Genomic DNA, 24291 nt, shown 5'->3' on the forward strand with positions numbered 1-24291 from the left:
TTAAAGGCTTACTGCTCACTAACTTTCCAAAAACCCTACTTGGTCTGGGCTTTCCCAAAATGATCTCTTGGACCTGCCCTCCACTGTGTTCTCAAAGGACAACTCGATCTCTCTTTCATGCATTCGAAATTCTTATTTCTTCTATGTAAAATTTCTTGTTACACAGCAAATTGATTACAAAAACAACAATTCACACTGAAGGATGATTGAAAATCTGGAGTATTGGGCACTTAGTGAATGTCTCCTGGAGGTTTGGGAGACAGTGATGGCAGAGAATTAAAAGATATCTCTCGAAGCCTGGATTTTCTTGAATCAAGCCAGTGCCACTTTATAACAGGATGGTGAGTCGGGAAAACATGTTGTAGTTCCCTGTTTCTGATTAGGACCCAGAATAAATGATGAATAGTCTGTGGGCTTGAGTTAACAGACACTCACTCCCAACTCGATGGTCTCAGGAGAATTTGCCTCCCGGCTCCACGTAGCCACTAAACTGTGACTTAGAAGACATGGCTACTTGGTTCTAAATAAAAAAGATATTCATAGATAGGAGAGAGAGAAAAAAATGGTGATAGCAGATTTAATTTCAGCAGAGATAAAGTTAAAAAAGTGGTTTTAGTATTAAGTCCCAGGAAAAATACCTATTCTGGAACCTTCCACCAGAAAGCAGGGAGTCTTGACTATGGTGGGTATTTCCTTGTCTGCTACTAATTTGTGGATGCAGAAATTGTTAGACTGCAAAACAAACCTACTGTTCCACTTGGTTCCCTCTTTTCTTTCTATTGAATCCAGAGAATTGTAATTTGCTTACAAGTTTAAACAAATTACACACATGGACATAAACTCTATCCTGATACACATAGTATGCAAGAACTAGGCATAAGAAACTCTGTTTTTTTTAAACCTTAGATTGTAATTAAGGAACAAACCACATCCCAGCCTCATTTTAAGTTGTCATTTTTTTTTGTTTTCATTTAATCTTTAATGTTTCATTGATTAATAATTTCATACCCATACATGTTAATTTCAAACTATATTCCTATAGACTATTGCCATTCAATTAGGCTAGTTCAGCAAATTTTGCCTCCAAGGTCAAATGAGGAATTTGATAGTGGGAATGGGGAGAGGATTGATCTCAATTCTTCAGAGCAAAACTTTCTTCATATTTAAAATTTCTTGTCTATCTTTTAGCCTTTCACTTGATGCAGAATATAATCATGTGATATTGGCATAGCTTCACTATTTCTGAACTAATTTTTACCCAACATATTTTTAAGAAAATATCTTTAGAGAGTAGATCCTTTATAGACTGTAATTCCAATACTACAGAAGGAGATTTGCTAGGTGTCTATTTTATCATTTTGTACTTCTTGGAAAAGAAAAGTAACAAATTGCTTCTAAAATGCAAACTTGGTAAGTAGTATAATTCAAAATCTAAAAAAAAATCCATTATATATACAGATGATCCTCTACTTATGATGGGATTTTGTTCCAATAAAACTGTCATAAGCTGAAAATGTTATTAAGCTGAAAACGCATTTGATACACCTAATTTACCAAACACCGTAGCTTAGCAACACAACACCCTGTGGAGCATCAGTTCTTTTCCCTCCTGATTGCCCGGCTGACTGGGAGCCCAGGCTTATTGCTGCTGCACAGCATTACAAGGGTGTCAGACAGTGTATTACCAGCCTGGGAAAAGGTCAAATTCAAATTTCAAAGTACAGTTTCCCCTGAATGTGTACCGCTTTCAGATTATCATATAGTCAAACAATTGGAAGCCAGACCATTGGTAAGTTCAGGACCATCTGTATATAATTTTGAAACATCCAGAATGCCTCCCAAGGACATGTCTACTTGTAGCACTGTGACATTATCTCCTTGTGCATGCTTCTGCTAATGTAAGAAATTTGGGTTCCAAATTATTTAAAAAGTCAAGTCCATCTTCTTCCTGTTTTTCGCTGCAGCAACCCACAGAACCAGCTGGAGATCCCCTTCCTTCGTAGTTGTATGTGAGGACATAGTCTTGCGATGGCATGTGGTCTTCATTCTGATTGCACACATGCAATTTCTATAAAATTAAAAAAAAAGAAGATTGTATTATTGTTTTAAACAACTTAAACATACGAACATGAAATTTATTTTTTATTTACCTTTCATGTTTAATTTTTAACCAGTGTGTCCTCTAATGGATTCCTACACACAAAAAATGCACATGATTGGTCTATATTACAACCATATCAGAAAGTCAATATATTTTACATTTCTAATAATTCCTACAAATAAAAAATTATGTATACAAATGCTATATTTAAGTACATCTGTATTATAATTATATTTGTCTCTAAATTTTATATCTAGAGTTCAGGCTAGTCCCCCTAGACGATATGCATAGGATCAGAATTTGAGCTTTGCTATAGAACAGCTTTTGTTTTGAATCAGAGTTCTGGCTTTACCAACTAACTGTATGACTTTGAACAAGTTACTAATAAGACTTTAAGTCTCAATCTCCTTATATCCAGAATGATAATAAAGACAGGAACAAACTTACATGATTATTTTAGAAATTAATGATGAAATAATGCATGGAATAGACACTATGCCAAGCATATAGTAATTGTACAATAAATGTTAACTAAGATCACTATTATATGCAGTTATAGAGTATGTAAGAATTACCATATTGACTTCAGAATCAAATTTCCAAGATAATCAAAACATGGCAAAATACAGAAATGCACAAAATAATTCACTGAAATTAAAAGTAATCAACATAAACCACATAGCAAAACCTGGATTTTTGTAATGAAGAGGTCAAACACTTGACCGACCACATCTTTTCCCATTGCTGGCCTATCTGCCAAATTCTCAAACTTCTGTGCCTCCTCCCCTTCCCCACCTGCATGCCCACCTTTCTCTAAACTGGTGTTCATTTGCTTGGCTAATGTTGAGTGCCTTTCTTCATGACCTTGTTAATCTTACCTCTCATTAATCCCATTACCAGATGTGCACTTTGTTGAACTCTCCTAAGAATGTATCTTAAGCTTTCCTCCTTCTCAACCTGATCTTACATGAATACTGTCTTCAAACAGATAAAGGATTAACATTTCAAGTTGATAAGAATTAAAAATGCTGTGGACATATGATAATCTACTGTCCTACCACAGGATATTGCCCTTTACCATCCACCTAAGCACTACCAGTTTCTGGTCCAGTCCTTGCTACAGAGGCAATGGTACCCGAGGGTCAAAGAGGTAAAACCATAGCACCAGCAAAAGTATTTAACCCAGTGGCTTTCTATCCTGACTAAACACCTAAGTCACCTGAGAACTTTTTTAAAAGAAACAAAATCAATTAAATTAGAATCTTTCAAAGTGGAGCATTGGCATTAGTATTTTCTACGATCTTCTTAAGGGATTTTCATCTGGACTTAGAAACCCTTGTTTAATGCCTCCTTTCTTTTACATTCTTGTTTTCCTCTGATAAAAACACTTCATATTCGTGCAGTGCTTTATCTACTAAAAATATTTACTATAAGGTGACATTTTAAAAATATTTCAAAATTGCTAAGAGAGCATATCTCTAATGTTCTTAGCGCGCGCGCACACACACACACACACACACACACACAGAGTTTTATCAGGTGATTTTGTTTATGGATACCATAACATCACTTACCATATCCCATATCAATATGCAATTATAATGTGTCAATGTAGAGTAAACTTAAAAGCTAAAAACAACAAATAAATAAATATTTCATATAAATCATGTTAATCATCATCTTTGACAGCATATAGATGTTTGTGTTTTCACAGAGAAATACATATTTGATTTGGGAAGTTTGTAACCATGTCAAACTAGAATTTTTTTTCACTTTCTTCTATATCCAAAGAGTTTGTGAGATAAATACACACCTAAAACTTTAATGAAGGACACTAGAAATCTCTAGTTTTATGGGATTTTAGAAATTATGTGAATATGAGGGAGGAAATGATTTTTTTTTTAAGTAGCTAATGTAACAAAATCAAAGAGCTTATTTAAAAAATGATTAGAGAGAGCAAGAGAAAGAACATGGAACAATGTGGAAAAGCAATCTCTGAAAACACACATTAATTTCAACTTCCTGTTGTTCTCCAGTAGAATTCTTAAACTTCAAAGTTAAAACACCTAGGGAAACTCACTTCTCCAAGTCGGGGCTGAGTGAAACTGTGCCACTCCGAGTAAGTGTATCTGCAGTTGTCCACCTCGACGTGTCCTCCCCTGCAGGAGTCCAGCGTGTGATGATGCCCGGCTCCCCGGCAGGAGTCCAGAGTCTGGTGTCCTTTCACCATTTCAATGGTCTCCTGCCCTCCGTTTCTGACCCCTGATCCCAAGGTGCCACAAAAGCCGTGGCTGGAGTTGTTGGCAGTCTGGGTTGCGAATCCATTAGCAGAACACTATGATACAATTCAAAATAAAATAAAACCATTTGTTTTGGGAGGAAATGAATTCCAAATAAAATAGCAAGAAGGCAAAGGAGAGAGAACATTTATTCAACCTTCTGTGCATTCATTCATTTTTTTGACACACATTTCTCAATATTTACTATGAATGCAAAAGCATAGGGATACAAAAGTAAACAAAATCCCTCAGTGTCTGCAAGAAGCTTTTATTCCAATAAGAAAAAAAATATAATTTTTTAAAGAATATGTTTACTCTGCTATGTAGGTGAACACAAAATGCTATAGCAACACAGAGGTAAAACATTAAAATCTGATCTCAGAAAGAATAAGTGGAGTAGACTGGGAAAACTGAGCCGAGGGACTGAAGACGAGTAGGAGCGGGGGAAGATTGCAATACTGCAGGAGGTCTAGAGTCAAGGGCAAATGGGGTACTGCAGGGGTTCTCAACTTCAATGACTTGAGAATGGCTACCACATGAAGTTGAGAGAGAGAGAGAGACAATGACAGGCACACAGAGAGAAGAAAGAGGGCCAGAGGAGAAAAAGATCACACAGAGAGATGAAGGAGAGAAAGATCTCCATGATGTGCTAAAAAAATCCAACTTTATCAATGAGATTATGGAGACCCAGTGAAGTGTTTTAACTTACTACGGAGAGGAACACACTTCAAAAATATCAAAAATATCACTCTAGACAGTAATGTGAAAGATAAAATGGAGACAAATTAGTATCATGAAGATCAGATGGGGACTGTTGAATTTTTCCACATGAAACATTACAAGGACCTAAACCTAGGCAGACCATGTTGACTGAACGTGGATGAACTCCATGCAGAGTGTTCTGGCGGCTACATGGATGAGCAGCAAAGGGAAGAGTCAGGAATTATTCTTGTGTGTTTTACTTGGCCAACTAGATAAATATAATATAATTCACTGAAATAAGAAAGAAAAATGTGCTTGTGGGCCAGAGGAGGGTGAGCAAGTCAACTATGGAGTGATGAACTGAATTTGAGACACATGTAGAGCGTCCAAGATGAATATATGAATAGGCATCTTTGGAGCTCAGGTAAGAGATCTGAGGTGGATACACAATTCTGGGAGTCTTAATTTTGGGGTGGTTGTCGAAGTCACAGGAATAATGGAGGTATCCAGAGAAAACTGTAGACCAAAATTTAAAAAAGGGTTAAGGACAGAACCACAAGAAAAATCACGTCTCACAGTATGGAGAAGGGAAACAATTGTGATAGGATCCATCTGGAACAACCACTGAGATCACAGAGAGACTAAAGAAGTAGGACTCTGATGCCATGCCAACAGGCTTATGAGAAGGAGGGAGTGATCGAGAAATTTAAGAAAACTATTGGAGCATGATAAGAATTGATTCAAATACAGGAAGTGCCCATTGAATGTAAGTAAAAAGTGGAAAAGTGGTCATTGATTTTTGTCTAAGAAATTTCCAAAAAGTACTGAGCAAACAGGAAATAAACCTATAGATAAATCAGGTATATATATTTTTTTCTTTCCAGAAGTTCAGTTTCAAAGAAAAGAAAGAGAGAGAGAAAGAAGAGAAAAGAAAAGAAAAAAAGAAGACAAAGAAAAAGGAGGAGGAGGAGGAGGAGAGGAAGGAAGGAAGGAAAGAAAGAAGGAAGGAAGGAAGGAAGGAAGGAAGGAAGGAAGGAAGGAAGGAAGGAAGGAAGGAAGGAAGGAAGACAAGGACAAAGAATCAAGGAAATGCTTTAAAATGAAAAAGACTGATTAAACATTAATTTAACCCTGAACCTTCACTCCAGCACTCTGGGCCACAGGTAAGGAGTTTATTTACAGTGGTAACCTTGCTGTGTCAGCTGACTATACACCATTACACTGTTGTCACAACAAGAACCTCCACTACCATCAGACCGTCCGTCCATTGTGCCAGCCTCTTATCCATTTAATGTTTCTCCTATTTAATGTGTAGAGTCTCTTAACTAAACTGGAAAACATTCAAGTTCAGATGATTTACCTAACCTGAGATATATCTATCAGTCATACACACAATCTTGTTGCCTTTGGGGGAAAAAAAAAAAAATTCAAAAAAGAATTGAAAAGTAGCCATTTGGTGGCAGTGCTACCTCATATTTAGGATGCTGCTACAGTAAAACCCCACTACAAGAAAAAAATTAATTCCTGACTATGAAATCTCCATGATGGTGTGATTTTGCCATAATAAATACATACCCAAGCTAATGAAAGAACTGAAAATACGCTAACATCAGTGGCAACACTGAGCCCACAGTGCCAGCCTTCCTCCTCTTAGTCTATTCTCCGTTTCTTCCTGCCCAACTTTATCTGCTTTCCCCCAAAGTTTCACAGGGTATCAACTGCTCCCTACCCAGGTCAGTAATTCCCCACATTTACTTCTGATTTTTTATCCAATTATCAACCCACCTGAATACTTTTAACTGAAACGTTGATCCAAAACAAAAAGCATCACCTTCCCTCATTGTTCTTAAGGGAATTTATGTATTCACTCTGAAATTTTGTTAAAGTTTGTAAAAATGTGCCTAAAATTATGTTCTGGTATGAATGAATGATTCTAAGCCCTTTTTAGAACTTTAATAATACTAATAACAACAACAGCATCAATAATAATAATAATAATAATAATAATAACAATAAAAGTGATCCTAACAGAGAACAGGTAAATATAGTAAAATGGTCAACCAATACTATCAGCTCTAACATCAAAGAACAAATGTTAAGAAAAGCTTATTCACTTCATTTTCAGGCATAAAATAAGAACTTGGTATGACTCAGGGCTTAACTAAAGCCACTTTCTGACATATTTTATAATTATGGAGATAATCAAAGCATTCCACATGTAGCTGTGTCAGGCACAGGTGACTATCATTTTGTATGATGGTGAGAGGAGGTGAAAAGAGACACATGGTAAATAAAAAAGGCATCCTCACTCTGAGATATGGAAGAGGACATGTATACAGTCATTTCTACACTTTTTACCTTATCCTTCAAATTCAATAAACAGTCTGTCATTTATGTCTTTAAAAATATGTTTTTCATCCCTATTTTAATGTTCACATTTCCATTGCCCTAATAGTGTTATCTCATATTTAAACTGTCAGAATATCTGGAGCCTTCACCTCTCCCCCAACACACACACACACACACACACACACACACACACACACACACAAATGGCTTCCTATTCTCATCGATCCCCCGATCCCCCTTCTGACTCAGCATCTCAGGAGTGATTGGCATGATGTCACACTCTTCTGGAAAAGTCTTGACTGTCTCTCCCTACCAAGAAAACAAATCCAAAAGCCTTCTTGTGGCATGTAAAAGTCCCAGCTCCCACCTCTCCCTTACAACTCTTAGGCTGAAGCCCATATTTCAACGTGTTTTTTTTTCCATTTCAAAGCAAGTTATTTACCATTTGTCTGAACAGTCCCTAGACTTTGCCATCACCTTTATTATTCTTGACTGCTTTGCCCCTCTTTAGCGCTTCTCATCATCTTCTCACTTTCAGACCCAACTTATTAAGTTACAATGAAAGCTACACCCCATTCCCCAAGCCTCCCTTAGTTGATCCAAACCATAAAACTATACTTATATATTATAGATATCTTTGAATTCCAACAGCGCTTTATCACCCTGGTTTACTGTCATATTCTTATTTATCTTTTCCATAAAAATAGATTCTATGTTCCATGAGGAGAGATGTGCCTTGTAAGTACTTTTTCATATCTTCACAAATGATAAACATAGAACCAACAGTTGTAAGCAAAGAGAATGAAAGTAATGTCCAACTCCTCATCATACTTTTTAAACAAAGCTCTCTCCCTGTTATTTTCCTACTTATCTTGAAATTTCTTAGGAAGTTTTTTTTTTTTTATCCTATTATAAAATGTTCAAAGAAGAGGCCATTTGAAGAGAGCAGTCAAAAATATATTTTCACAATAAATTTGCATCAAAGAATCAGCTTTAAATCATAATACTAAGGAAAGAAAAATAAATAAATGATTCTGGAAAATTATATATTTACATTGTGCACATAAATGAATATGTAACAATAAAACCCACCATTATTTACAACTACAGTGAACCAATTAAAAATATGGAAAAAAGAAAAAAAAATCAGTTCCTAAATTTGGCTCAAAGATCTCAAAATAAATAAATAAATGAATAAATAAAATGGAAAAATATATCTAAAACAAGGAATTTGGTTCAACAAATTTAATAAATACCACTACAGAAACATTTGAATACTGACAGGCCAAATATTTATGCTTACAACATTGGACCTGATTAGAAATGTAAATAAACTAAATTTTGGAATGGCTTCATAAAGATGAGTTTAAAAAAACAAACTGTAAGAGATAAAGATTGATCAAAAAATATTTACTTACCACTCTATCATCTCCAGGTGCTTCTGTGTTCGATATAATTAAGTTCTGCTGTGCTAAATCTTCAGGGAAACTTTTCCCTTTTCTGGCACTAACAACTCCACATACTAAAGTTAGCAATACAGCTGAGTTTAAAAAAATTAAAAAAAAAAAAAAACAATTTAACATACATAGAATAAAATAATCATTCCTTATTTCTTATAACTTAGGGCCCACTGGAAAAAAAATGAAACTAACAAGCATGGTTTCCCATGAATTCTCTTGACCCAAGTCAATAAACCACAACTTAGCTTAGATTGTAAAATTTGGAAGGATCATATGTGTGATTTGATAATTTTCTAATTTAAGGGTTGATTGTGCCCATCACATTAAAGCATGAGTTAAATAACACATTTAAAAATCACTGACATTCATTTAAGACAAAGACATTAAAGAGATGTATTGATTCCCAAAAGGGTGCTTAGTCTATATGAAAACATGGCAAAACAGACCCTTCTCTAAGAATATATTCATCGCCAAGAACCTTAATTAAACCTAGTTTGCATCTTCTTATCTAGAATGTTGTTCTATATCATTTATTAACAAATGATAATAAAACCAATAGTAATACCAACAACTCTTTACAATGATCTAAAATCCCTATAAGAGATTGGCAAATTTACAGCCCCAAATCTAGCCTACCATATGTTTTTATATAGTCATGAGCTAAGACTTTATATTTTTAAATGTTTGGAAAAAATCAAAGTGATAACAATAATAATTAATGAATGAAAATTATATGAAATTTGAATATTTAGCATCTGCATCAAATTCTATCATAACCCAGCTATGTCTATCATTTACATGTTTCCTATGGCTACTTTCTTATTTCAAGGGCAGATTTGATTAACTACAACTGAAACTGTAAGGCCTGCATAGTTTAAAAAATATACTTTCGGGTCCTTCATTGAAAAGTGTAAAAACGCCTACTCTGTGTGCTCCTTTTCTGGTATTTAGATTTTTATATATGTATATAAATATATATATATTATATTTATATATAAAAATATATATTTTAATATATATAAATCTACTAAACACCAGAAAATATATAATATACATAAAATATAAATATATAATATATATTATATACATACACAAAATATGTGTATATATAATATGTATGCAAAATATATACAAAAGAACCAATAAATTATATATATTAATTTGAGCTGATGAAAAATAATGAAGACTTATTAGAAATTTACCAGGCACTATTCTAAGCATTTCAGGTGCATTAGCTCAGCTAATCCTCAGTGCCACCCCATATGATAGGTTACTGCAACTGTCCCCTTTTGTCGATTAGAAAATTAAAGTTACATAACTTGCCCCAGGACCCATGGCTTTCAAGTAATAAGGCTGAGTAACAAGCCCAAAGCAACCTGGTTCCAGAATCCTGCTCGTAATCACTACTTCTATCACAGAACAAAGTTAATTCAGTCTAGAGTACAGGGAGCAGGGAATTATGTCGTTCCCCTCAGAACGACACAACTGGCTCAAGGGATAATTCAACATTTGCAAGATAAACCCAAGATGAGATTTCTATGATCTGAACATCTCCCCTCAGCCTGACTGAAAAGTGAGAAGACATGAAATGGAAGGCTTCTGTGGACTTTCATATCAGAAGTTTTAGATTCTTCTATTGAGCCCTAAAAGGTGGTAGCACCAGGAACAAAAAATAGAAACTGTGCAATCTAAAAAAATATGTAATAATTGAGGAGGGGAGGAACGATAATAAAATGAGACAAACATCATTATCCTGTGTACACATGATTACACAAACGGTGTAACTCTACTTTGTGTACAAGAGAAATGAAAGTTGTAGCTCATTGGTGTACAATGAATCAAAAAATAATAAAAAAAAGTAATAATTCTATTCAAGTTACGGAATTTTCTATCTCAAGAAAAAACACGCCTGTAATCCCAGCAGTTTGGGAGGCTGAGGTAGGATGATTGTGAGTTCAAAGTCAGCCTCAGCAAAACAGACACTAAGCAACTTAATGAGACCCTGGTTCTAAATAAGATACAAAATTGGGCTGGGAATGTGGCTCAGTGGTTAAGTGCCCCTGAGTTAAGTGCCCCAGGCTTGACCTGGGTACAAAAAAAAAAAAGAGCATGTTTCCTTACACAGTAAGTTCTCAAAACAAACTCAGATTATAACACAAAGGGAACTTTTGAGGAGATTCACACCCGATGGACACTTGGACGAGCTGACTTTTTGAAGACCCTTCCTGCACCTACATCTTCTATTATGCATGTGAGCGTGACCTAAGTGAAAATACTTACAGAACAGTAGTGCTATGCCCAGTAATATCGCAAGGATGGCCCATTTTCCAAGTGAGACTCCTGCACTCCTTGAAGTCGAGGCACACTGACTCGGGTGAGTACAGTCACAGAGATGAACTCGCAAGTTTCTGGTTGCAGATTGTCCCGCTCTGTCTTTTACAGTAATAGGAATGATATATTCTTGAAGTTCAGCATTTTTCCGGTATGACAGACGGGCAGCTGTATCTGTAAGAAAATTTTATTAAAAAAATTGTTTTTCAATGATCATGTATTTTTCCCTTAGCATCTGTTTCACCATACTTGTCTCAAAAGGCATTTTCTTTGGAGTTGCCAGCCATATGAAAATAAAAACAAATGGAGAAATATCTCCAACCCTTTCAAGGACTAGTATTACTTAACACATTACCCCTTATAACTCTAAAGAATGCTCTAAAGAAATAATTTGGTGGGCTGGGGATATAGCTCAATTGTTAGAGTGCCTGCCTCACATGCACAAGGCCCTGGGTTCAATCCCCAGCACCACAAAAAAAAAACATAAAAAATAATTTGGCAATAGAATGACCCAACAATATTTAATATTCCCTTATCTATGCAAACTAATGATGCTAGATTGAATCTTAGTTTACATTTCAAGCACTTTTCTTTAGTACCAGTTCATACACACAAAGAATTTGCATTCTCTTATCCATTTACCTTCTGGTATCTGTCCATTATCTTTATGGATAAGGAAAGTTTCTAAGGCTCTCAATAGATCTTTCATGATTAATGCCTTACATCTGGAAGCAATCTCAACACCAGAAAACTGACTGTGTCACTCAGGCTAATTATAAGACTGACACAAAAATAGATAATGAACATCATAACAGTTTGTTTTATTAATGTGAGAGTCAGTTTTCCCGAGTGGTCTTAATTAATACCTTACTTTTTAAAACTCCACAGACTTTCAGTGGTAATCACAACCTCCTTGAATTTTTGTAACAGATTTTAAAATATCACCAAGTAGCATAATGCACATACCAGAAGTCATCTGGAATTTCTAAGTCTTGATAAATGCAGAGTTATAACTCTAAAAACTCGGAGGTTTTTGGCTGTATCTCATACCTGAAAGTCCCCTAGGGAATATAAATTACTACTTGGGTTAATTTGGAAGACCTCAGGACCACAAATGTCTAGGGCGAGACTTTCAAGTCCCTCTTCTCCTTCAAGATCACCAGCTGAGTCATCTTCATGTCTTTTTCTTCATAGAAGTGCAGTCTCTTATATTACTTATCACTCAATTTTGCCCTCTTCAAATTATCCTCCTGTCACCCATGTTGACTTTATAGGACCTAAATCTAGATGCAGCACTGCTTAATCAAATATTGATTAAACACTATTTAAGCAGTTAGGAACTGTTAAGCACTAGACTAGGTACTGGAAATAAGAAAGGATTACAAATCTTATAGTACCCATGTGGTTATTCAAGATGAAAGGTGAAAAAATGCAGGTAGTATAAGGCTGCAGTGCTGTTCCTTGTACCTGAAGAAAGACTTCACAGAGGCTGAGCATCCCAGCTGGGTTTGTATCTGTCTTATTCATCTCTCTCTCTCTCTCTCTCTCTCTCTCTCTCTCTCTCTCTCTTTTTCCATATATATATATATATATATATCTCCTCAGGATTTGGAACACTGCCTAATAGTAGGTGTTCAACAAATATTATAAATCAATATCAAGTAAAAAAACAGGAAAGGAGGTTTTTCAGGAAGAAGGGACAGAATATTCAAAATTCAGTTTCATAAAAGAGCATGACAAATCCCAGAGGCTTGGGAGGCTGAAGTAGAAGTATCGAAAGGTCAAAGTCAGCCTCGGAAATTTAGTGAGACACTAAATAATTTAGTGAGACCCCATTTCAAAATAAAATATGAAAAGGGCCAGGGATGAAACTCAGTGGTTAAGCACCCCTGGGTTCAATCCCTGATACAAAAAAAAAAAAAAAAAAAAGAAGACATAGTAAAACAACAGAGTGAAATGTGAATGAAATACAGAACAATACTCCCCCCAGAAACTGATCATAGGAGGTGTCTCTTGGAGGTTCCAGGCCCCTTCTCATATTCCAATATGTGAGTAATGTTTGCCTCATTCACACAGAATCCTCACTTCCAGAGCCTGCTTACAATACAATTTAAACTACACATCTTCTGGTCTCTCTGTACTTTACTGGTATGAATTTAAAAACAAAATGAAAAGTTTATCTTAATAAGCTGCTGCCCAATATTTTAAAAAAACATTTTGACAGTCTTGTAAATGTAAATTTTGCTTGCATAGAAGTTATGAATCCCTTCATTTCATTTGTAATATGTAACCCAATAACCACACAGTATTTGTAAAAGATTATTTGCCCTCCTAAATATCAATTTTGCATTATGCTTTATGTAAGTAAACAAGTGATTCCATCCTCTAGTTATTCTTTCATTTCAGAGCATGTATATCATGAGTTTTAACTAAATACCATTAACTCTGTTGATGGTCCATATTCTATTGATTTCTGGAGAGGTATTTGCCAAACTGAAATGAAATGGAGCTCCATGGACAGGTTCATCAGGATCGATGGCTGAAATGTCAGTGTACGCCATCTTTGGTTTGCAAAGCACGATGTAATCTTGAAGTAATGCTGGTGCATTGTCATTCACATCTTCAATGTTCACTGCGAGAGTTCCAGTACATGATCTGCCATCTGAGAAGAGGAAGAAACCAGGTTTAGCATTGCTTCTCAATTCTTGTTTTGTGATTTCTTAAGAGAAAAAAAAATCATTTAGAATCTATATATGACGTATCAGTTCTTTTTATAAATTTTCAGTTATACATGACTAGAATGTATTTTGATGGACTATGCGTACATAGAGTATAACTTATTCTACTTAGGATCCCATTCTTGTGGTTGTAAATGATGAGGAGTTACCTGGTCATCTACACAAATACAAAGCTAGGAAAAATTATAACCAATTAATTCTCCTTTTTCCTATTATCCTCCTCTCTCCCTTCCTTTCATTTCCCTTTGTCTAGTCCAATGGATTTCCATTATCCCCCTCCACAATCTCCCTTGTTTTAGGTTAGCATCCACAAAACAGAGAGAACATTCAGCCTTTGATTTTGTGGGACTGGCTTATTTCACTTAGCATGATCTTCTCCAAATCCAATGATGTACTGGTTCTTTAAAATAAACTCTCTCATAATTTAGAATGATTACTACTGTTAATAATATCAAAGCTTCAACACATCTTTTATCAAAATCACTACCAAATAATAAATACGAACTGCAAACCCTATTTTCTTGAGTTCCTGATGCAAATGTTAATAAGCAGTGGAGTAGTTACAGAAAATTATTCTAATCCCAGCACATATTTAAATCATTCAGGGAGATTTTTAAAATATGCGATGCTCATAGACTCTGATTCAATTAGTTTAAGGTAATGTCTAGGCATTGACATTTTAATTTTAATTTGAAATCAGAGTTGGGACATTCTAGGATACTTATGGAACATAATTCAAGGAAAGGATAATTTTGACCTAAAAATCAGCTGTAATATTTAGAAGCTCAAATTAAAGTAAGACAGAGATCTGGAGGAGTCTGATGAGACCATTTCATCTAGATTTAAGTTTTATCTTTGTCCTTTAATATAGTGAGCTACATAAGCATTTGAGGTCCTACCATACATCTTGGGAGTATACAGATAATAAGAGATGTGTTTTTATTGCCAACCAGTTTCACCTTGTTAGATGATTAAGACAGATAAGAACAGTCTTCAAAGTAATTTCTAAGAATTGCATTTACTTATCACAAAATAATTCTGCACAAGAATGAGTGCAGTTTGTTCTCCCATTGATTTAAGAAATATTACATGAAAATGTGTGTGTGTGTGTTTTTTTTTTTTTTTTTTTTACCTTGATCTATTGCCAGGACTGTAACATTATATACATCATTTCTGGGAGTCATAACTTCTCTGTCCAGGACTTTTGAAACTGTTATTAATCCTGATATTTCATCAATGCTGATCCACTCTTTAGGATCATGCAATTTTTTGTATCTGTTAAAAAAAATAAGAATAAACTCTGGCATCATAATATATTTTAAAATAAGAAACTGTCTCAATTGTGACAAATGTATTATTAATACACAGTTATAGATTTCTTTGTACCTTAAGCCATTGCTGTTTTTCGTTTCAGGGTCAAATGCCTTGTAGCCATTGACCTTTAACCCCACTGCTGAGTTTTCTTTAATTCGCACGTACTGAGCTGCAGGGCTGCATTCAGGCCCTTCATCCTGATCCTTCACATGAACTGTAACCAAAGCTCGATTCATGGTTGGCACTCTGGTTGCAACATCTCTAGTAAATGGAACTTCATTGTTTACTCCAATTTCTAAGATCACTTGATGGTTTTCTTCATAATTCAGTGGCTTTAAAATAAAAGATGTATCCACATCAGTGTAAAATACATTTGCTACTTCAAATAACAAGTGAACTTTTGTCAATGTGAACAGTGCTGAATAAGTTCACGCTCACATTTTTTCAATATTAACTTCTATTCCTTGTAAGGACAGAGGTGATCCTGAGCTGAAGAACCTTTAGTAAGAAAGAGTCATCCAAAACTTTATGTACATAGTTTTACAAAGTTGTAGAAAAGACATTCCTAAAATATTTTTATATTTCTTTCTTACTAAGGAAAACTGTTCTGAACCTGGAAATATCACAAAATGAAGACAATATCTAAAAGACTGACCTTAAGGACCACTGGTAAAGCAACTTTGACTATTTGCTACTGACTTAGGGCCTAGGCATTTGACAACTCTTTAAAGTTAGATGTTAACTTCAACAAAACTCAAAAGGTGCAGTGATTTTATTTTTTGTCTGATAGAAGAGATATTCCAGTGTCTGCTTTCATTATCCTACTAGGCTTCTAACCAAGCCATCTCAAAACAGTTTTCCTTTAATCAAAATCCATCCAGGGCCCCCTTTCTTCCTAGGAATCTCCTTTGTCTTTTTGCTAATTCCCTCACTAATCTACAGTTATGAAAATTTTGTTTTTGACAATTTGATGATAATACTTGGGCAATTGTCTATAGTTTATCCTGTGAAAACCTGACAGAGGAAACACAGAGATGTCAAAGAAATATGAGGGTCTTAATGGCACTCATCATTAAATACACAGTCCTGTAATACACAGCCCTTTTCTGAGCAGTGAAGATAAATTCACTGAATCCTCACACCCTTATAGGGTAGGTATTATCATCCTCCCTATTTTACAGAACTGGAAACTGGAAAAGAGAGAGATAAACTGAATTTCCTAAGGCCAAAAGTATGTGTTTAAGCTGGAATCTGAAGTCAGGTTGTCTGGTTCAAGTCCCTTTCCTTAACCAGCGGGCTATAATCCCTCAGATGAACTAAGCTGCTTAATTGGTTCACCAGCCTCTGCAAATTTTTAAGTCAACACCTTAGTAATTGGTTTTTAGATAGTAAATCCAGCAAAACCCATAAAACACTATTTTCCACTACACAGTAAAGTTAAAATCTCTGATTCTCTTTCTGCTTATCCAAACAACCACTGGCTAACCATTGAACAAAATCAAAACTAATAAACAAAATTGTTTTTAACCTGTTCTTACCATAATCTTAGGTATTAACAGAATGAGATATTAATAATCATGAGTCCTAAGGAGTCAAGAAAATTTTTGAATCATAGAATACACACAATATATGTGAACCTTTTTATTTTTTATGACTATCACAGAAACTGAAGAGTCAAGAAGGAAAGAGGATTCATATCTGCTTTTTGATGCCAATGAACGCCATCTCAACAAATGATAGGTGCTGGCAGGACCATGCAGAGTAGTAGGGCAAATGTTGGAAATGTGAGGTTGATAGAAATACAGGGTAGAGCTGCTGCACTAGCAGAGGGCCAGTTATGTGATCCAGAACAACTTGCTAGCTTTAGAGTTCCTTTAGGCAATTTTTCAAGGCTTAAGTTGGATATTACCTTAGTTGCTTAAGACTGCAAAAGATTTGAAATCTGGCAAGATGAATCTCAATGACTAATGAAAGAATGTAAATTCTCTGCCACCTCAGGTGTTCTTGTTTCATTATTTGAAAAAAAAAATTCTTCATTGTGTGTGTATATATGAATATGGCATCATAATCTTACTACGATGTATAATTATAATGCACCAATGAAAAAATAAAAATTGTTCAAAAATACCCCATATCTGCCCTGAGATGTTAACAACTCCTGAGGACATGCAATTCGGTGGAGATGGAACTTAAGAGTCCTCGGTGTTGACAATGATCAAAATGCTGTCCTCACTCAAGTCCACATGCACTACTGTTGCCGCTGACATGGGAAGAAAACACCAAGGTAAAGAGATCATCCAGGACTCAGATAAAGGAAGCATAAACTTATGATCTACAGTTACGGAAAAGTCATGCTATAGAAAATTGTAATACTGCCCCCAAGGACATGGTATGACTTTTCAGAATTAAATAACACCTATAGTGTGCTACGTGCTTTCACTTTCATTGTGTTTGAGTAACTGTTAGTAAGGCAGAGAGAAACACTATTTCCAAGGTCACAGCTAAGAGAAGCAACTTAACACAATGCTTAACAGCACAAGCCTGGAACCAGAGACATAGGTTCAAATCTTGTCTGTAATACATTGGCATTAAGTGACTTTTGGAAAGATTCTTGATCTAAGTTTTCTGGTCCGTACAGTTGTTTTAAGAATGACATTTACTGTGGTAACATACAGTAAGTGCTTTACACTTAGTAAACCTCTCAAGCTGTCACATAGACAAATGAAGAGAATAAGGGATGTGTATTTTTGTTGACAGTCAAAACTCAACAAGGCAATAATAAGAGAAACCAACTAACAAAACAATGTTTGCAAGTTTTACTAAGCAAAAGAAATATAACTGAACAGTTCTTAATTTACTCTACTGATTATGTAATCCTTCAGGATGTAAAAAAGGAAAAAATGTATACTTTTCCTGAATATGATTCTCAAAAGTAAAAACTGTGAAACTGGAAGAGGAGAATTCCTTTAGAGTTATGAGGAACAATGCATATTTAAGCAATAAGGAGGTCAGTCATCATCTTTTGAAGATGAATTTCAAATGCCTGAATTAGACTGTGAAAATAGAAGATGTCTCATTGAGGTTAAAAAAGTACCGAAAGACATAACTACACAGTCACAAATATTTTCTGAGGAAAAGAATAAGATACTTTCAAAGGCCAGTGTGGCTACCAAAGGAATGTGATAAATTCAGGTTTTCTAAGATTTTGCATAAATATGGAAAGGAAGACATAATATATCAAACACAAATTTTATTGATTAAAATGTTAGAAAATAGCATTTGACTCAGAGGAAAAAAGAATAAGCAAGCTTAGCAAAGGAGCTGATAAGGACAGAAGGAGGAGATAATTTGAAAAGTAAACTCAGAAAAATAGAAGTGAATCAAGCAAGGTTACAACAAGAGAAGATTACCTGGTACCAATGAAGTTGCTCCTTTACCAAACTAAGTAACCCAAGTACACCCAGTTGGAGGAACAGCTCAGAGATTATGAATAAGGACTCTGCATTCATCAGATCTGGGTTTGCACCCTATCTGTTTTATAACAGAGTATTTTTAAATTGTTTCAGAGCATGGGAAAAAGAAATATATATATATATATGTATCTATATATATATATACACACATATATATATTTTACATATATATTTTTATACATTTTATATATTTATATATATTTTAATGAAATAAGCATAAAATCAATAGTGAAACAACATCAGTTGTACAGAAGAAGTAACTATGGACAAATATCAATTGTGGATTTGGATATAAATCCTAGATATAAATTAGAAAAAAAACTCTCAACAGGAAAGAACATTAAAAAATTAATTTACTGCATAAAAATAGCCATGATCTTAATTAAGCAATTCCATTTCTGGGAATTTATCTTTCGTTATTTTAAAATGATATGTATACATGGCTATTTATTGTAGCATATTTTTAATTCAGAAAAGAGATTATAGTTTCCATTGGTAAAGCTGGTAAAACATTTTATATTCCTGCCCATGGGTATTATACTCTAAAATCTATAACATATAGCTATTAAAAACAAGAACATTCTACTTAATAGGTAATTGTCTCAAAGATAAGTTGTTGAATGAAGAATGATATGATCTAAATTCATAGATAAGGAACAGGTTAAAAATACTCTATGTTCATACCATGAAATATTACAGGTGGAAATAAATTAATATCAGAGATATGTTAATACTTGCTTAATAAAGACATGATAAAAAATTCCTTAAACACATTTGCAAACGACTTTGAAATAATACCAAGAAATGGGTAACACATTTATTGATTCTTCCAAGAACTGAGTGGCTAGGGAACGCGGGTGAATGACTTTTTTACTACATACTTTTACTTTTGGACTTCTGAATGGGCTTCTTATTCAAAACTTTAATTAAAAATAAATGATGTATTAATTATAAGTTAATTATCTATTGACATCTAAAACAAATACTATATACTACATGTTAAGCCCTTGACATGATGTCTGGCATTCAGTGAATAATAAATGTTAGTCATTATTGCAATTGTTGGTTTACTATCAGGTGTGAATGTGAAAATATAATTGGATTCTGTAATAAAAATCAGCAAATGGACACCATGATATACTGAATACCAATTGCTATGTGGGCTAAATGGGGTATGTCTGGAAGCAATTGAAAGATCATTGACTTTGGATCAATATTAACCAGGTTTGTATTCCAGGCTGGATAATTACTGAATATTCAACTTCTGGGAACTGATTTACCTCCACGGCCTCAGGTTATTATAGTGTTGATGTTATTATAAATTGGAGAAAATAATGCCTAAACCTAAAAGGGAATAGGAAAGTATGACATCTAACCACTGTCTGTTCTGGGGACTCTTGGAGTAGAATCCAGAAGATATTCACAAGAAGTGAAACTGATATTTATGAGTCACTTGGAATCAGAAATATTCCAGGATCTAGGCTACAATTTTCAAAGAAATTTGGACAAAAGCTTTAATAACTGTGATCAGTATTCCTTGGGGAAAAAGATACTGAATATATTTACCTATACTCGGTGATGAGGTTCTTTTTTCAAATGCATTTGTTGAGAAAGTTTACTAGAGATTATTTTTAATTGGTCAAAAAGATAAAATTTTAATTCTTAATATTAAATCTTGCTTCCCTAAGCAAGAAAAAACATTGGTATTTTTAAATAATAATAATGTTAATGACACAGTTTCTCCAAATGGGCCTTGAGTACTGGCCTTGAATGAAGGAAACCTAAGGAGTTGCCTTCTGACTAAGGATCAGGTTGGCATCATTTTCAAAGTTCTGAGTTTGGGTCTCTTACTGCAGTTGGTATAAAATATCCACCCTAAATCTCAGACTATCTCTTTGACTTATTTCTAGGAAGGAAAAAAAAAAAAAAAAAAAGATGTGTGTGGTAGGGAGGAGAAGGAGATGTAGGGAAAACATTCTACAAAACATCTGTAGAAATTACACCAGTTTTGAATCGAATGACTTTACTCCAGAAGTCTCCAGCCTTGGAAACTACCCTAGAATGCACAGCAACACTTTTTATAAAAAACAATCATACACCACAACCCTTCAGTCCACCATTAGGTTCAGCCACGGTGTGGTGAACAGATCTCATCTACACTGATTGGTTCACCTCTAAAGCACCCAAAGATTCAGCTCTACAGACTCAGGATTTCCTCCAAAGTCAGAAAGCTCCTTCAACAAACAGCAGGCACAACCCAGCCCAGAAGTACAGGGAAGTTGTCCTTCAAACAACAGAGCATGGGTACTGAGGATGGGAGTTGATGGGTAAATGCCTAAGGCTTCCATCTTTGAATAGATAATTCTGAGATACATTCTAAAAGGTTCTTTGACTGATTGAACACCCAAGAATTCAGACTTGATTGGCTTTCATCCTTCCTTGTCTTCCTTGCCCATTTTCACGCTGGTTTCCAGAGATCCTCTTTCGAAGTATCTACCTACATTATTGTCGACTTGGTTTTCTGGAGAGTCCAAATAAAGGATGGGCCAGTAAGGCAGAAAAAATAATTAATATCGTTTTCTTCTTTTCTCTTATTTTACTCTCAATATAAAGTTTCATTTTTTAAGTAGCTCGTGTTTACTATTCAAACTGAAATAGGGAGAAGTTTGATGTTCAGATTCTATATTTAACTATTCACATCTGGACAGAACTTTCCATAGTATATCATTCCTGAAAACTCTTTGAAAGGAAACAACTACAAATAGGTCTATGTACTAGAGATGGCACTATATTATTGTTGACATGTAAGTCTCCTTCATACAGTGAATGACCACTGTATGTGCCCTCTCTTTTTGGTTCTTGTCTAGAAATGTAAAACCAGCGTCCTTTTCAAACAAATCCACCATTTCTCAAAACCTTAAAATCAGCATACTACAGAGATACAGCCACATCAATATTCATAGCTGCTCAACTCACGATAGCTAGATTGTGGAACCAACCTAGATGCCCTTCAATTGATGAATGGATAAAGAAACTGTGGTATATATATACAATGGAATATTACTCAGCCATAAAGAATGATAAAATTATGGCATTTGCAGGCAAATGGATGAAATTGGAGAATATCATGCTAAGTGAGATAAGCCAATCTCAAAAAACCAAAGGACAAATGATATCGCTGATAAGCAGATGATGACACATAATGGGAGGTGGGAAGGGTTAGTGGTAGGATTAGGGAGGGGGACAAGAATGGAGGAAGGAAGGACTGTATAGAAGGAAAAGAGGGGTGGGAGGGGTGAGGGGGAAGGGAAAAAATAACAGAATGAATCAAACAACATTACCCTATGTAAATTTATGATTACACAAATGGTATGCCTTGACTCCATGTACAGAGAAACAATATGTATCCCATTTGTTTACAATAAAAAAACTACACTGAGATTTTATTTTTCACTCTAGTCAGAATGGGAATCATCAGAATACAAACAATAATAACTGCTGACAAGAATGTGAAGAAAAAGGTACTTTCATACATTGTTGGTGGGGCTTCAAATTAATACATCCACTTTGGAAAGCAGTATGGAAACTCCTCAGAAGACTAGGAATAGAGACATATATGACTCGGCTATCCCAGTCCTTGGCATTTATCCAAAAGAACTAAAATCAGCATATCAATATTTATAGCAATCAGAAAGCAAGCGTATCAGTGGAGCTGAAGAAGGAGATTGAGGGGAAGAGTAAAAGGACAGAAAAGGGAGAAAAGATAGAATGAAATTGACGAAATTATGCTATGTACATATATGAATATACTATAGTGAATTCACCTTTGTGTATACCTATAAAGTACTAATTTTTAAAAACTACAAATAAATAGAAAGAAGACTAGCAGAATAGAGGAAGTGGAACAGGGAGGTAGGAGGGGTGGGAAAAAAAAAAAAAACCTGAGCCCAAGAATGTAGCACTTCAACCAAATGTGCAATATAAAGAACAAAAAATAAATTTACTCAGTGCTATTTGATATGATACTATATTTAAACTTCAAAATTTCCCCTAAAGGAGATCAGATGTACCCATTTATATACATGTATATGCATATGGTGAGAAGCATGTGGTTCTAAAGTATACTACGTAAGGGTTAAAAGTATTGGGAATATATCTTAGAAAAGGGATATAGCAGCATTTTCCAAAAATTGTTATCAATTCTAAATAGTTTTAGAAGTAGAATCAGGACCAAAGACATAGATAAGGAAAATAATTTGTGCATAGTGGAAGTAATAACCTTTGAGAATCAGAGCCCTCCAAATATAGAATATGTTGCCAATGGAAATATAGAGATCCTAATAATTAATAGTCAAGCATATGCTCTAAGACTAGTAACTAACAATAAAATTACAGAAAAGGCAGGCCTCAAATAGGAAGAGTCAGACTAAATAGGTTTAAGTTCTCTGAGCTGGTAGAGTCCATGGTCTAAAACTACTTAGTTGATTAAAAATATGTGAAGTTGCCAAGTTATTAATAAGTTGTTGTTACTGTACCTTTACAACACAGAGGACACCTTCATTAGTTGCTTTGTCTGTGCTGATTTTGAAGTAACCATTTTCATTTCCCTTTAAAATGGTAAAATTAGCCCTCCAATTTTCAGTATTAATTAAATCCTTATCTTCTATAGGTATTCGTAAGATTTCCACATTATAAGTATTTTCATCTATTGATGCTTCATACTGAAAGAAATAGAATTCATTAAAAATTTGATTTATAAAGAAAACTTCAAAGAAAGTACAATATTTCTTCCTCTTTAAAAATACTTATTTAGCCAGGCACCAGGCATGGTGGCGCATACCTGTAATCCCAGTAGCTGGGGAGGCCAAGGCAGGAGGATCACAATTTAGAGCCTTCCTCAGCAATTTAGCAAGGTCCTAAGCAACTTAGTGAGACCCTGTCTCAAAATAAAAAATAAAATGGGCCGGGGATGTGGCTCAGTGGTTAAGCACCCCTGGGTCAATCCATGGTACCAAAAATAAATAAATAAATAAACCAAAACACTATTCTTATGGTTTTTATATACAGATTAATTTAAAACTATGAATCACAAGTAGTATTGTTTCATTAAATGTTATCTTTTAAATGAAAGAACTTCCGTGCGTTTGAAGACTCAAATGTTATTGGCTTTTAATGAAAGGTAGATAATATAAATACTAATAAGAATAAATGAGTTTTATAAACTTTTATTCACAAAATATGTTTCAAAGTATGACAAATATTTTATTAATTCATATTACATAATAAATAAGAATCAAGGCAGAGATAGATTTTGATATTACATACTTACAGCATTTTGTCTGAAAGTAGGTGCATTGTCATTTGAATCTTTTACTGTTATGATACATGTTGATGTGCTGATCAATCCAAAAAATTGGCCATCCATGTCTTGGACTTTCATTATCAATGTATACTTGTCTACAACCTGAAAACAAAACCCATGTTTAATCATGGATACTTTTGTTTAGCTTCACAAAGGAAACCCAATTGCACGTGATTCTATTT

General features: G+C 34.6%; 1 protein-coding gene across 2 annotated transcripts in view; it reads right to left on the reverse strand.

The window, feature by feature from the left end:
* Positions 1–1223: 1223 nt before the first annotated feature.
* Positions 1224–24291, reverse strand: part of DSC3 (desmocollin 3) — a 48090-nt gene continuing 25022 nt past the window's right edge. The window contains exons 9-18 of one of the 2 annotated variants that reach the window (XM_079109324.1): positions 24077–24211; positions 23283–23468; positions 15347–15606; positions 15093–15235; positions 13660–13884; positions 11172–11396; positions 8850–8971; positions 4182–4436; positions 2151–2193; positions 1933–2068 (exon numbers count right to left, since the gene is read on the reverse strand). In XM_079109324.1, the coding sequence (XP_078965450.1) occupies positions 2167–2193; positions 4182–4436; positions 8850–8971; positions 11172–11396; positions 13660–13884; positions 15093–15235; positions 15347–15606; positions 23283–23468; positions 24077–24211 (1578 nt within the window). In that variant the 3' untranslated portion in view covers positions 1933–2068; positions 2151–2166. Of the gene's footprint in view, positions 2069–2150; positions 2194–4181; positions 4437–8849; positions 8972–11171; positions 11397–13659; positions 13885–15092; positions 15236–15346; positions 15607–23282; positions 23469–24076; positions 24212–24291 lie in introns of both variants that reach the window. The other variant, XM_079109323.1, reaches the window with a different exon arrangement.

This window comes from Sciurus vulgaris (genome assembly GCF_902686455.1).
Source record: "Sciurus vulgaris genome assembly, chromosome: 13".
In the NCBI taxonomy this organism is placed as follows: domain Eukaryota; kingdom Metazoa; phylum Chordata; class Mammalia; order Rodentia; family Sciuridae; genus Sciurus; species Sciurus vulgaris.